Source organism: Lathyrus oleraceus, chromosome 4, assembly GCF_024323335.1.
Source record: "Lathyrus oleraceus cultivar Zhongwan6 chromosome 4, CAAS_Psat_ZW6_1.0, whole genome shotgun sequence".
NCBI lineage: Eukaryota > Viridiplantae > Streptophyta > Magnoliopsida > Fabales > Fabaceae > Lathyrus > Lathyrus oleraceus.
Window position 1 is genome coordinate 259,126,398 of NC_066582.1, and position 15,087 is coordinate 259,141,484.

Sequence of the window (15,087 nt, forward strand, 5' to 3'; positions counted from 1 at the left end):
ATGTTTTCTAAGGAGAGAAAAGTATTCTAAAAGTCATGAAGGGGTCGAAGGATGCCTTAAGAGGCATGAAGAAACAAACCCTTGAGGCTGAAGTTGTCAATGGTTGTGCAGATGTTGCATCCATGAAACCTTTGTCAAAGACAGAAATTTGGCACATGAGATTGGGCCGTGTCAGTGAAAGGGGTCTGGTCGAATTGGGGAAACAAAATCTACTTGGTGGAGACAAATTCGAAAAGCTAAAGTTTTGTGAACCCTGAGTACTTGGAAAATCTTGCAGAGTGAAGTTCAATAAAGGCAAACAAAGAACACATGGATCCCTTGATTACATCCATGCTGATCTCTGGGGGCCTGCGAGGTGTCCATCATATTCAGGAGCAAGATATTTTATATCCATAGTTGATGATTGTTCCAGAAGTTTATGGGTATTCATCCAAAAGACTAAGGATGAAGATTTTGAGAACTTCAAAAGTTGGAAGACTTTGGTTGAAAATTAGACTGACAGGAAGGTCAAGAGGTTGAGAACCGACAATGGCCTTGAATTTTGCAATGAGGCGTTCAACAGTTTTTGTGCAGCCTCTGATATTGCAAGGCACAAAACTACTGCAAATACTCCCCCCAAAAATGGTTTGGCTGAAAGGTTTAATAGAACCATTTTAGAAAGAGTTAGATGCATGTTAACTAATGTTGGATTAAAGAAGGTGTTTTGGACAGAGGTTGTTTCAGCAACAACATATATGATAAACATATGTCTTTTGAATGTGTTAGGTGTGAAGACACCTGAAGAAATTTGGTCGGGACATCCACCAAATCTCGACAAACTTAGAGTATTTAGCTGCATAGCCTATGCTCGCATTAGGCAGGACATGGTCGAACCTAAAGCTCTGAGATGCATGTTCATGGGATATCTTGATGATGTCAAAGCTTATAGGCTATGGAGCCCAGAGCCAGGTCACAGGAGGTGTATCACCAGCTGATATGTAGTCTTCAATGAAGCTGGGATGGATTTCAAGAAAACTGATGACGTTAGTCAAAGTGCACTGATATCTAAAGAAGAGCTAGAATAAGAAGAGATTACTATTAAGGTGGAGCATGTCGATGCTGAATTACGTGTCCCAGATCAAGTTGAAGAAGAAGCACAAGATGTTGAAGATATTGAGGAAGATGAGGAAAACGTCGATGACTACCCATTGGCAAGAGATAGACCAATAAGAGTCATCAAGCCACCTTAAAGACATGGGTATGCATATCTCATAACTTATGCCTTAATCTCTGCAAGTGAGGTTCTAGATGAAGAACCTATAGACTATAAGGAAGTTATGAGGAGTCGAAATAAGACTGGATGACTGAAGGCCATGGATGATGAGATGAAGTTTCTTCATGATAACCATACTTGGGAACTGATTAAGAAACTTGTTGGATCCAGGTTAGTCAACTGTAAGTGGATTTTCAAAGTTAAGGAAGAAATCGAATAAGTGACGTCGAAGAGATACAAGGAAAGATTGGTCGCAAGGGGTTTCACTCAAAAAGAAGGTGTCGACTTCAATGATGTGTTCTATCCTCTTTCATTGTGTTCTCCTCTTCATGCAACTTTATCAACTGCATACAATGGGAAAATTTGCAACTTGATAATGTCTTGATAATCATATCAGCAACATTGTGATCTATCGAAATCTTCAGCACTTGGATTTCTCCATGCTCGATTATCCCTATAACGAAATGCAATCACACATTGATGTGCTTGGTTCACTCACGATAGGCTGAATTCTTCGACAGGTGTATAACACTTTGACTATCACATTTAACAGTGATAACTCGACCTTGAAGTTTTAGTTCCTTAGCAAAACCTTCAAGCCACAATGCTTCTTTCATTGCTTCAGTGAAGGCAATATATTTTGCTTCAGTGGTTGATAAGGCAACAACTTTCTGAAGTGTTGCTTTCCAACTGATTTTTGTGCCAAACATAATGAGCACATATCCAAAAATATTTTTTTTGGAATCCATACAACTTGCATAATCAGAGTCGACACACCCTTCAGGTTTCCTCATCAGGATTGTTTCATCTAGATCTCCATATAAGAAAGCAGTCTTCATATCCATTTATTTAAGTTCTAGGTCGAACTGTACCACTATGGCAAGTAACACTCAAATATACATGTGGTTCACAACAAAGTTCAATTTGAAAATGTGGACAGACGAATTTTAAGTTTACCACCCGATAATATTCTTAATTGTTTAATTTCGGGCCTAAACTCTAAAAGTTTAAATGAAATGGAAATCCATCTCCAATTTTTTATCTCTGAGATAATGAATCCTTCTAAACTCATTGAGACTAAATTGAAAGATGCTAAACAAATAATAATATCTTTTAATCTTTTATTTACATTTATGTTTTAATTTTATTAAAATAAATTGAATAATACATAAATATTTGCAACATATCATGTATTAAACTATTCAAATCAAATGAATTGGAGTAATTGTCTCACACCAATCACAACTTCTACAGGTGTAACCACGATCCATGAAAAGCCAAAATCATTCCCTCAAGCTGTGAATGGAGTTTGTGATATTCCCTGCTCCCAACTGCCCATGTCAACCATTAAGAGGGACCATATCTATATTACTATCCCGGAGGAGGAGTATCTTGCAAGAATAGAGGCTTGCAAGCATAATCTCAATATGGTAGAATCCTCTGTCCAAAAGGTACATCTCTTCTTTCTTTAATGAATCTTAAGAAAATATTGTTTATCCCATGGAAGGCATTTGGTAAATGAGGTGGGATCTAAGGTGGTTGACGAGAACATGGTGTTTCTTGAAAACTCATGGGAAAGATTGGCAGATTTAGAAGCTTCATCATGCAAATTAAAGATTGTGGGATGATAAGTTCCAAATGGTGCTTTCCAAAGGTAGCAATAAAAAGAAAAAACATGAAAGAAAAAAAAAGTCTCTACAAAACCATATCCAAAGATGGTACCTCTAACCATTTTCCATGAAGTTCTTATTCTTGAATGTCAGAGGCTCAGCCAATGCTCATACTAGATTATTTCTATAGAATTTGATTTTATCTCACAAACCCGATTTATGTTTTGTTGCTGAACATTGGTTGGATTATGCTTCCTTTCCACCTAGATTCTTTGATGCATTAGGGCTAAAATATTTTTCTATAAACTCTAGGATTAAGCCTTATCTTTGGTGCATTTGTTCTAATTTTCTTTCCCCAATTATCATAAAATCAACTGATCAAATGGTAGCTCTCAAATTGAATATTAACAACAATGAGATTGGTGTAGCAACAATTTATACCTCCACTTATTTTGTGAAAAGAAGAGTTTTACGGTAGGACTTGTGATAAGAAGATTTCAAGGCCCAATAGAGAAAAAAAGAAATCAGTTTTATTAAAGAATTTTTATTATTAACCAGGGGGAATTAATATTATCTTTTGTTCTTAGTTATTTTATTTTAGAAGTGGCCTATGGCCCATTATCTTAAATAGAAAACCCTAGCTATTTATATTGTAAACACTTTGTGGGTTGAGATATGAAAAATCTGGAAAGTCATTTCTTGTGTTATTTCTTCTTATGCAACTTAGATCTAAATTATAGTCTAGTGAAATATAACATTTGATGCTTTCATTCCTTGAATTCATAGCCCCACCCAAACCCACAAATCTTTCCTCTAGAGAAATTGTAGAGGAAGTTGTGCAAACAGCTCACATTCATCTTGATAATGATATCAACCAAACTCAGCAACAAATGGATGAGAGATTTGATAAAACAAATGCAGATTTGGAGCAGATTCAAACACGAATGGACAACAAAAAATAGATTTGACTTTATCATGAGTATTCTCCTAAAGCTCGCAGCTTAAAATGAGCATCAACAAACCACTACTGTTCATACAACTGCTAGTTCATCAAGTATTACTCATGTTCCTCCCTCAATCCCTACGGAAACGACCCATGTTCATTCCATTTTAACTCATTCCAACTCCCCTCATAGTTCACCTATTTTTATCCATTCCAATACCCCCATACACTTCAGCTACTCTTTCTCACAATCCTCCACCACCTGTCCCTACTGCTCCCGTTAGGAATGCTACATCACAAATACCCAATTTTTTTTCTCAACAACATTTTAACGAACCACCCCACCTTCATACCCATGCTTCCTTCACAACCACACAAACCTATAATATCCCTATGTTCCAACAATTCCCCCTACACACATGCAGTCAAACCCTCTAATACCCCCATTTAGAACACCCAAGTTGGAACCTGCAACGTTTGATGGGTCAAACCCTAGTGCAGAGGATATTTGAATAGTAAATCATATTTACATAGATCGAAAATAAAAACCTAGTGCAGATCTGGAATCAGGACAATTACATGCTATATATAGAAAGAGATTTACAACTAATTACATGCTATAATCAATGTGAACTTTTTTTATATATATACATATTCTTAACAATTTAAATGAATGTGAACTGGTTGTTCGATTAGTTATAATTTACTAATACCTTATTAGAACTACAATTCACTAAGAAGGTCTCATTACAGATAATTAAGTTTAATTTGAAAAATTAAACAGCCGAATTTTAAGTTTACCACCTGATAATGTTCTTAATTGTTTAATTTCGGGCCTAAACTCTAAAATTTGAAATGAAATGGAAACCCATCGCCAATTTTGTATCTTCGAGATAATTCGTCCTGCTAAACTCATAGAGACTAAATTGAAAGATGCTAAACAAATAATAATATCTTGTAATTTTTTTATTTATGTTTTAATTTTATTAAAATAAATTGAAAAATACATAAATATTTGTAACATATCATGTATTAAACTATTCAAATCAAATGGTCTGGAGAAAATGAAATGATTTTGACTTTTCTATGATGGATAGAACATTTGGTCATCGTGTCAGGGTATTAGTTGATATGGATGTCACCAAGGATATTAGAAACAAAGTGTTGGTCGAGAGACAAGGTTTTGATTTCTTTACTGAACTTGAGTATGAAAACCTGCTTGATTTTTCTACACACTTTATAGGAAAACTAGTCATAATGTTGAGATTTGCATGTTTGCAAAGAAACCTAAAATTTTAGATCCCACGAGCACCAAAAATAACAAGTTTAATGCTAACAAAAAGCTCGATAAAGCTAAGGACCTGCCCTTCCCAGCACACGTCCCTTTTGATGCTAAAGGCAAGCATGCAATTGAAGTTTCTGAGTCTAGCAAAAGACCTTTAGAGCCTGTGACGGTTTTAGTGAAACTTATGAAGACAGGTGTGAATTCTGATAAGTATGGATATGGAAAATCTTGCTCTAATTTGGATTTAGAGACAGTGGACTCTACTCAGTCCCCTTGATTTTCACAATTTGTGAAAGAATCTTATGAGGATTGTAAAGATATTATGGTGGGATCTAAGGTGGCTGACGAGACCATGGTGTTTCTTGAAAACTCTAGGGAAAATTTGGCGGATTTAGAAGCTTCATCATGCAAATTGAAGATTGTTGGACTGATAAGTTCCAAATGGTGCTTTCCAAAGGTAGCAAGAAAAAGAAAAAACAAAAGGCTATGACATAAAGTCTCTACAGAATCATATCCAAAGATGGTACCTCTAGCCATTTTCCATGAAGTTCTTATTCTAGAATCTCAGAGGCTCAGCCAATGCTCCTACTAGATTATTTCTATAAAGTTTGATTTTATCTCACAAACCCGATTTATGTTTTGTTGTTGAACATTGGTTGGATTATGCTTCCTTTCCACCTAGATTCTTTGATGCATTAGGGCTAAAATATTTTTCTATAAACTCTAGGATTAAGCCTTATCTTTGGTGCATTTGTTCTAATTTTCTTTCCCCAATTATCATAAAATCAACTGATCAAATGGTAGCTCTCAAATTTGATTTTAACAACAATGCAATTGGTGTAGAAATAATTTATGCATCCACTTGTTTTTTGAAAAGAAGAGCTTTATGGTAGGACATGGGTTCTGTTTTAGTTGGTTCTATGTTTCCTTGGTGTTTTATTGGAGATTTTAATTCAATTTTAGGAGCTCATGAGCACTTTGGTTTAAGCTCTCCTAATAGCACCCCTATGAGTGGTTTCTTTGCCTTGTCTAATCACAATAAGCTGGTATACATCCCTAACATTGGTTCCTTTTTTACTTGGTCTAATGGTAGGAGTGAAGTTGCTCATATTTTAAGGAAATTAGACATAGGGTTTTTCTTCCAAAGTTGGTTCAACATTTTCAGTGTCATTTCTTGGGTCACTATAACAAAATTTTGTTCTGACCACTATCCTATTATGTTTGAGTCCAAAGTGGGATCATCTAGCTTTATCTCTCAATTAAAATTACTTAATATGTGGACTCTACATGAGGGTTGCAAAGAATTCATTGAAGATTGTTGAAAGGAGAAAATAATAGGGTGCCTTATGTATATTAGCAAGGTTCAGCTTTTTAAAAAGTTGGCTCATACTTGGAATAAAGATATATTTTGTAATGCTCATGAGCTTGTTAATTCCTTAAAGGTTGTTTTGCACAATATTCAAAATCAAATTCAAAATAGTGGTTACTCATATGGGCCCAGGGACCAAGAAACATTGGCACAACCTGACCTAGAAAAAACACTAGACATTGAGGAATCTTTATGGACTCAGAAGTCTTAGAATTAAATGGAAAAAGCATGGGGATATGAAAACTTCCTATTCTCACATAATGACCAAAATCAAGAATGTTTGGAAGCCAATTTCTATTCTCAAATATGGAAACACTATTTATACAAAATCTGGTGAGATTTCTTGACATGCAGTGGATTATTTTACTAACTCTTTCTCTTTCGAAGATGGATCTCATTACTTCTCTATTGTGGAGGAGGTCATTCCTATCTTAGTAACCGGCAACATGAACAATTTGTTCTCTATGCTCCCGTCAATGGAGGAGATTCAGACTACAGTTTTCGATCTCAATGCTGACAGTGCTCCTGGTCCTGAAGGATTCAGGGCCTATTTCTTTCAAATTTACTAGTGTATAGAGAAGGATGGGGGTACAACTCATTCATTTAATTCTTCTCTTCTGGTTGGATTTAATTCTTCTAACGTTAAAGATAATGTAGAAGAGAATCTGAAGTTTCAAAGTTATGAAAGAGAAGAAGTGTGAAAGCTTGTCTGGTTTGTCGTGCACTTATCCTAGTGTGTGAGTGATCAAAGTATTATTAAAATGTAACTCATAAGTTACTAAGATAACTATTACACACTCAACAAACATTTAGAGGATCCTCTAATAATTCTCAATGAGGGAAATTTACACTAGATAATCAATTATCTATTAGGGTTAGTTGGCTATATCTTTTGCAATGCCTCATAATCTATTATTAGGGTGTATAATTGATTAAGGATGACACGAAAACTTTCCATATTTACACTACACAATCGTTTATCCCTATGACATAATCGATAAAGAGCAATAAAAGGCGCATGGATAATTTTCTATTGAGCTATATTTTCTCCTATATAAGGAAAACGCCTTCTTGCTATTTCACAGACCAGATGAACTTGATGGCTATTGAACATATGGTTCAATATCCATTAAGATGATTGATAAAAATCTATGGTTCAATGATCTTGAGGAGTTATGGTCTTTTTGTGAGAAAGATAGATCCCTCATATGTGTGTTTATGATTAAATATGTCTTTATCCTTATTATAAATGCAATTTGGTTTTCGAGGAATAAGGCTAGTTTTGATAACTTATGCCACTTCTTATCTTCCTATTGCACTTTAATCAAGGCTCAAATTTAGCTTCCTGATAGTAATTCCAAGTTAGTTTCGAAAAACAATATGAATGACTTTAAATTGTAAGGGCCTTTGATGTAGCTTTTCATTCTTCTAAAGCCTCAAGAATTTTGGAAGTTATTTGGAAGCGTCATGGAACTCGTGTACTAAAGTAAATTGTGATGGGACTTTCTTGCCTCACAAATTTTCAGGTGGTTGTGGAGGAAGCAACAAGGGTAAATTCCTTCTTGCTTCCTCTGAACTATTGAAGTGAAATAGTTATTTCTTTATAGAGTTTTATGAAATTCTTAGATCTATTGAGATTTCTATAAGACACAAAAGCTTTGGAAAGAATCTAACTCCATGCTTATGGTTAATGTTGTTTTCAATTGTAAGCCGTTCTTGGCAAATTAGACGTAGATAGGAGACTTGTACATCCTTCACTTATTCCATCTCTTTGATTCTAACACATATATTTAAGGAGAGTAATAGTTGTGCAGACTTTTTTTTCTACTTTAGGCCTCACATATACCTTTAGATCTTTAACCATTAAACTATAGAAATCAGAAGTGATTACGTAAAGAATATGTTAGGTTTGTCTTTTTTTCTTTTATTGATTTCTTGAGTGGATTTTGGCCTATTCCCCATTTTTTTATGTACTTCAATCTTTTTAAATATATTATTGAGGCTTTATTAATTTTTTGTTGTTGTAAAGTTTAATAAAATTTATTTTACTTATATTAATAACTAGTAATACTAATAAGGGGAAAGAAAAAAAATCGTGTCTCTAAAGTCAAAACAAAGGCATTGGTTGCCTTGCCCTACATGGGATTAACCTAATATTCATATCTTATTTTATGATTTGTTTATAGGTAAATTTGTTTATTTTTAATAAAAACTAAATAAATCAATAATCAATTTTACAACTTTGGGTCTTTGGCCTATTAAAGTCTTTATTAGGCCCAATTCTACAACCCGAGAAAGCTTAAACCCTAATTTAGGAGTGTATGAGAGTTGGGTTGGATCAGGATTGACCTAACCTATTATCCAATTTGTTCAAACTTCAATGGGTTTGGTCCGTCGTCCAACCCGCAATTTCATTGTCAAAATTGATCTGAACCGATCCATTCATTAATGGGTTGAGTTGAGTTCGCATGCTGTGTTTCAAATAAAAAATATATTTTTTATGATTTTTTTGTCGATTCTAAAAAAATGTAAAACAACGCAGTACAATCATACTCATTTATAACACTCAAATTCAATAAAACACATCATATAATATCTCTTAAAATTCATCTACACGACATAACACTTTATAATAGTATAAAATTCAACAAGACACATTATTTTTATAAAATAAATAAGTTGGAAACGATACAAAAAAATAATTTAATCTTAGAATTACGTAACTCATTAGTCTATTAGTATTAGTGATGAAGAATAATTTTTTAAAAAAAACTATAGTTATTAGTGAGATATTAATTTTATATTTTTATTTAAAATAATAATAAAAATAATAATAAATTAATAAGGTGAACGGATCCTTGGGTTGCAAAACTCAAATTCTATATCCGAACTAAAACTATACGGATTGTTATAGGTTGAATTGGATATACCCATAAATAAATTGATTCATATAATTTATGGATTTGATTGGTTTGGATCGGTGGGTTCGTAAGTCGATCGACATCCCAAAATACCCATATATAAATTCATTAGTATAGTAGTATTAGTGATGAAGAATAATTTTTAAAAAAAAAATTATAGTTATTAATGAGATATTAATTCTATATTTTTATTTAAAATAATAATAAAAATAATAATAAATTAATAAGGTGAATGGATCCGCGGGTTGGAAAACTCAAACTTGATACCCGAACTAAAACTACATCGATTGTTGTAGGTTGAAGTAGATATATCCATAAGTAAATTGATTCGTATAATTTATAGATTGATTGGTTTGGATCAGTGAATTCGTAAATCGATCGGCGTCCCTAAACACCCCTAGTTTAGTTATATCCAGAGCCGTTATATTATTCAACTTATAAATGTATCTGAACCTATCGCTGTTTCTCTTAACTCTCAATACTTCTTGTTCATGTTCATGCTTTTACAAAGCTCTCCTATGATAAAGATAAAATGATTTAAGTATTTGTTGAATAAATTAATTTGACTAAAAATGAGTTAACATAAAATAATTTTTGTTTGATTTATAATAAATTGAATTGTAGATTTTAGAACAAAAACTACACTTAAATTTAAACTTCATAAATTTTAATTTCAAATAAAATCCATTTTAAAGAACTAGTAGATTCTACTTTTTTTAAAATTATTTTCGATCAAACTAAAATACATTTATCAAATTTTAAGAGTAAACATATTTACAAAATAAAAAATAAAAATAAAAAGCATAGTAAAATAATAAAAAGTAAAACTCTATAGGCTAGATAAAAAATAATTCACGGGCTTGACCAAAAAAACCTACGGGCCTACCCGTTTCAACCCAATACGAGCCTCAGCCGAACCCGGTTCAACATCAAGAACCTTCTCATACGCATTCTTCGCTTCTTCTCTCATCCCTTTCCATTCGTAACATTTTCCCAACAAACACAAAGCTTCCGAGTTATCATTTTCCTCTCCACTCACTCTAATCGCTTCTTCAATATCCTCCATCGCCGATTCAACTCGCCGCTTCCGATTCACCGCGAGTTTCATTTCAGCCCTAAAAACCAGCAAATCGGCGCGCTCTTCCGGGGGAAGAAACTTCGCGGCCGGAAGAGAGAGAGCTGTGTCGAGGGACTTGATGGCGGAGGTGCGGTGGTTCATGATGTAAAGTGCTCTGGCTCGGAGAATGTGGACGGAGGGATCCCGTGGGGTGATGGCTAGGGCTTGATCTGCTTCTGAGAGAGCGTTTTTGGCGTGGTGGGTTTTGTTTGTTGTGGATCGGGCCCGGTTCAGATGGCGTGAGGCTTGATTCATGTGACGGTTTGGTTCGGGTTGACGGATTTTGTTGCGGGTTCGGGTTTTTGATTGGGTTTTTTGGTTGCGGAGATAATGCATGAGGAAGCATAATGATAAGGTTAGGATTAAGATCCCGAATTGAATTATGGCCTCTGTTGAAGCCATTATTTCTTACTGTGATGCACAAGATATCGGAAAATTATCTAAGCAACCGGGGATATGTATAAATAACTATCTAAATGTACAAAATATTATAGAAAATATGACTTTTGTAAATAATATTATAAAAATTATTTTAAAAATGATTTAATTGAAATATACTGATAATGTAAAAGGATTTTACACTGTCAGTTAATCATAGCCGTTGGATATTGAAACAAATTTGATTTTTATTTTAAAACTTTATAAAGTAACGCAAACGGATGATAGTGATGAATCGATAGTGTAAAAAATTTTATACTGACGGTGTATAGTAATTAATCTTTTTTTAAAATAACTCTAACCCTTAATTGAATAATAATTATTATTATAAATCGTGTGGATTTCTTTAAAAGTAAAATGAAGACCCAGCTTAGAAGAATTTGTTATAGTCTAATTGTGTGATATAAAAATAAAATAAAATGAAGACCTTTATAAGTAAAATGAAACCTACTTTGGAAGTATTTGTTATAGTCTAATAGTGTGATTTTTTTTACAAAGTGAGATGAAGACCTTACTATAAAGAATTTTGCTTCGTTTTTGTGGAGTTAAACATATTCAAAGGGTGATAGGAAACTCTAAAACATATTCTTAACATGTTTTATTGTCTAGATATATAAGTGTAACTTGTTTTAAAAAAAACAATTTTTTTATTCGATGAGCCCTATTTATGGTGTTCTTTTGAGCAATTACAATGGGAATTTATTTATAACAAAATTATGAGTTTTTCTTTTCCCACCTTTGAAACTTCTAAAATTTATGAGTTAAAAATTTAAAATCTAGAATATGTTAGGTTGGAATCGTTAGGATTTTCAAAAGGAACGAAGAAGAAAAGAGAAAAAGAGAAAGAAATTATATTATGAAAAAGAAATTTTATTAAAGTGGCGTTGTTGTATGTTGATTTACAATGTTACTTGAATGTATATATAGGTAACAAAACATGATTCACCAACTGCAATATTCAACTCGTCGAATACATGTTTACACATTTCGATATACAAGTTGTATTCGACTAACATAACTATATCGAATACAACTTTCCTAGAACACTAAACTATATTTTCTAACATATCTCTTAATTCATGTTTTCGAGGATTCTTATCCCAATGCTCGTTTTCAACTCATCAAACCTGAATTTCTTTTAGGGATTGTTGAGTATATCAGCTAGTTGTCGTTCTAACTTGCAATGCTCAAGTTCAAACTTTCTTTTATTTACTTGATCCCTAAGAAAATGATACCTTCTCTTTATGTGCTTATTTCGACCATGACACACATGATGATTTGCCATGTCGATAGTTGACTTGTTATCGACAAACAACTTCATTTTCTTAGGTTCTATGGTCTTGAACTCTTCGAGCAACGTCTCTATCCATGCTACTTGACATGCTGCAAATGATGCACCCACAAACGCAGCTTCACAATATAACAAAGTCACAATGCTTTGTTTTCTTTGAGCACCTCCAATCATGAATATGTAGTCTGCAGTACTCTTCTTCTCATCTTGATCTCCACTGAAGTCTGAGTCGGTGTAACCATGTACTTCTACATATGTCCTGGTATTTTGACTTGGCATCATCACACCATGATCAATTGTGCCCTTGATGTATCTCAACACTCTTTTAACTATAGTGAGATGACATTTTTATGGCTTCTCCATGAATCTGCTCAACAACCCGAAACTTTGACAAATATCTAGCCTGTTGTTGCATAGATACCTTAAGGATCCAATGATTTGCTTGTACAATATTGCACTTACAAACTCATCATTTGTATCTGCTCTCAGCTTTGCTCCAGTCTAAATGGTGTGATAGCTACATTATAGTTACTCATCTTGAACATTTTCAAGATATCTTGGGCATACTTCGTCTTATGCAGAAACACTAATCTCGGATACTCATACGTCATGCGGTACTCGAGGGCTCTCTTCCTTACCCAAGAGGTGTAAGGCTCTAAAGCAACACAGTTCTTCGGACCAAGCTCATTCCTCCCTTTCCTATGAACCTTGCGCCAGGCGCGGACCATCCTATCCTTCAAGTTTTAGGGATCTTTACCCTCTTGAAAGAATAAGCCTTCCAACGAAATGTTGTTAGGTTTATCCTTTAAGGGGAACCCAAGCTGACGGCGAGCCAAAGCAGGATTGTAGTTAATTCCACCACATTTACCAAAAAGAGGTACATTGGAGAACTCACCACAAGAGTCAATAATTCTAATGCCATCATAAACACGATTATACCAAAAGATATCATCATTAGTGAGATACATAAATCTCGTGGACCACCGTAGGCATCCCTTGTTCTCCTTGAAGGCAAGCGTCTGAGGCAAGTGTGAAATAAACCACTTGTACAACAGAGGCAGACAACATACAATGGAACCACCACCCTTTGCATTCCTCATATGCAAAGAGAAATAAGTGTCACCCAACAGAGTCGGAACAAGATTAAGAGAAGAGAAAATCCTAATAGCTTTCACATCCGCGAAGTTGTCGATGTTGGGAAATAACACTAGCCCATAGATGAGGAGTATAAATATGGCTTCGAAAGCTTCCTTACTCATGGCCTTCCCAAACAAGGTAGCTTTGGCAATCAGAATATCAGACGAGAGACCTTGAATTCCACCCTTGGTAGTCATATTGGCAACAATGTCAGATACCTCCACGTGAAGCATGTCAGCAATCTCTTGAGAAGACGAAATATTTTCCAAACCACTGAACGGAAATCGGTCAAGAATAGGTATACCCACATGATAAGCGTACTCCTCTAGTGTAGGCAAAAGCTGGAAATCCGGAAAAGTGAAGCACCGATACAGAGGATCGTAGAACTGCACCAACACACTCATCAGATCCTCATCCATCTTGGTAGAGAGAATAGCTAGAAGCTTCCCATGGCGAGCTTTGAACTCCAAGGGCTCTAATACATAAGATGTCAGACGCCTTAACTCTCTCAAGTCGGGTTGTCTGAAATTGTACTTCTTCGTATTCCTTCTTTGCTTATCCATGTCTGAAAATTTGCAAATAGACCCTTTAAGTTCCTTGTAAAATCTTATTGTCGATGACATGAATGCAAATGAATGCATGGATGCAACAAACACACTCAAGGATCAAGCAAGTCACACCATACAAAGGTCACGGGATGGCTCAAGTCAGCGTCAATATCAATCATCCATTTTGGTGGATTATGGTTTACACCTTATCAACACCCAAGTTCCATTGATTTTGAGGATATATGAGAACAGATCAACCGCGAATCACGGGTTTGTTGTGAGTCACGAGCATGGAGTCTCGGTTAAGAACCACCCAACGGGAGTGTACTATGATTAAACCTGACAATCATGTTCTAAAAGGTTCCCATAGTCATCATCCCATCTTTTGGATATTATCAGATAAAACGACTACTCGTCCTCCAAAAATATTCTTAAGAAGGACTCTTATGAGTGTAGTATCGCGTAACAATCGCATCAAGTCTTACACTTGAACGACCTCCACACTACGTCCTAAAATAGGCAAAGATGGGCTAGGTATATAAGGTCCTTGGTTTCTAGGGTTCCTATTGGAAAGAGTAATGCCTAACCACGACTACTCGTATGACATTAGTGATCCCAATAAGACCTCCACCAAGTGAATGGACTTGCAAGTTAACTTGTTAAGGACTAACTCCACACAAATCAACAAGACTATGCCATTCTCCTATCATAAGTGCACTCGAGTTCGGGTATAGAACTCATCTCACAAGAAACCACCAAGCATACAAGCAATTAATATGTCAAGCAATACATTCATCCAAACTTTGCACAAAAATATGCCACAAATAAATATAAACATACAATACATACAAGAAAAAAGTAGGCTAAACCCACGAGGCTAATGTGTCCCTAGCAGAGTCGCCACTTTTTTGTAGCGGGGTTTTTGTTACCTTTAGGTTTATTGACTAAACCAAAAGTCAACATACAATTCGAGTCGCCACCACACTTTTATTTGTCCAAAGGAAAGGCTAAAAAGCGAACAAAAGCCAAGTAAGAAGTTTTTCAAATAAAAAACTAATAAAAATGTCAGAGATCTAGATAAGGGGGTTGGTTATGAAATGGGAAGGTTTTACGCACCCAAAACATCCTTAGTACTCTAAGGGAACCCTTTTTGCAAATATGTGTTGTAGGTTGGTA

General features: G+C 34.8%; 1 protein-coding gene across 1 annotated transcript; it reads right to left on the reverse strand.

Annotated features, from left to right (window-relative positions):
* Positions 1 to 10,067: 10,067 nt before the first annotated feature.
* LOC127074976 (uncharacterized) lies at positions 10,068 to 10,972 on the reverse strand. Its single transcript, XM_051016403.1, has one exon. The coding sequence runs from the start codon at positions 10,897 to 10,899 to the stop codon at positions 10,255 to 10,257; it is 645 nt and encodes a 214-aa protein (XP_050872360.1). The 5' UTR covers positions 10,900 to 10,972; the 3' UTR covers positions 10,068 to 10,254.
* Between the last annotated feature and the right edge of the window lie 4,115 nt (positions 10,973 to 15,087).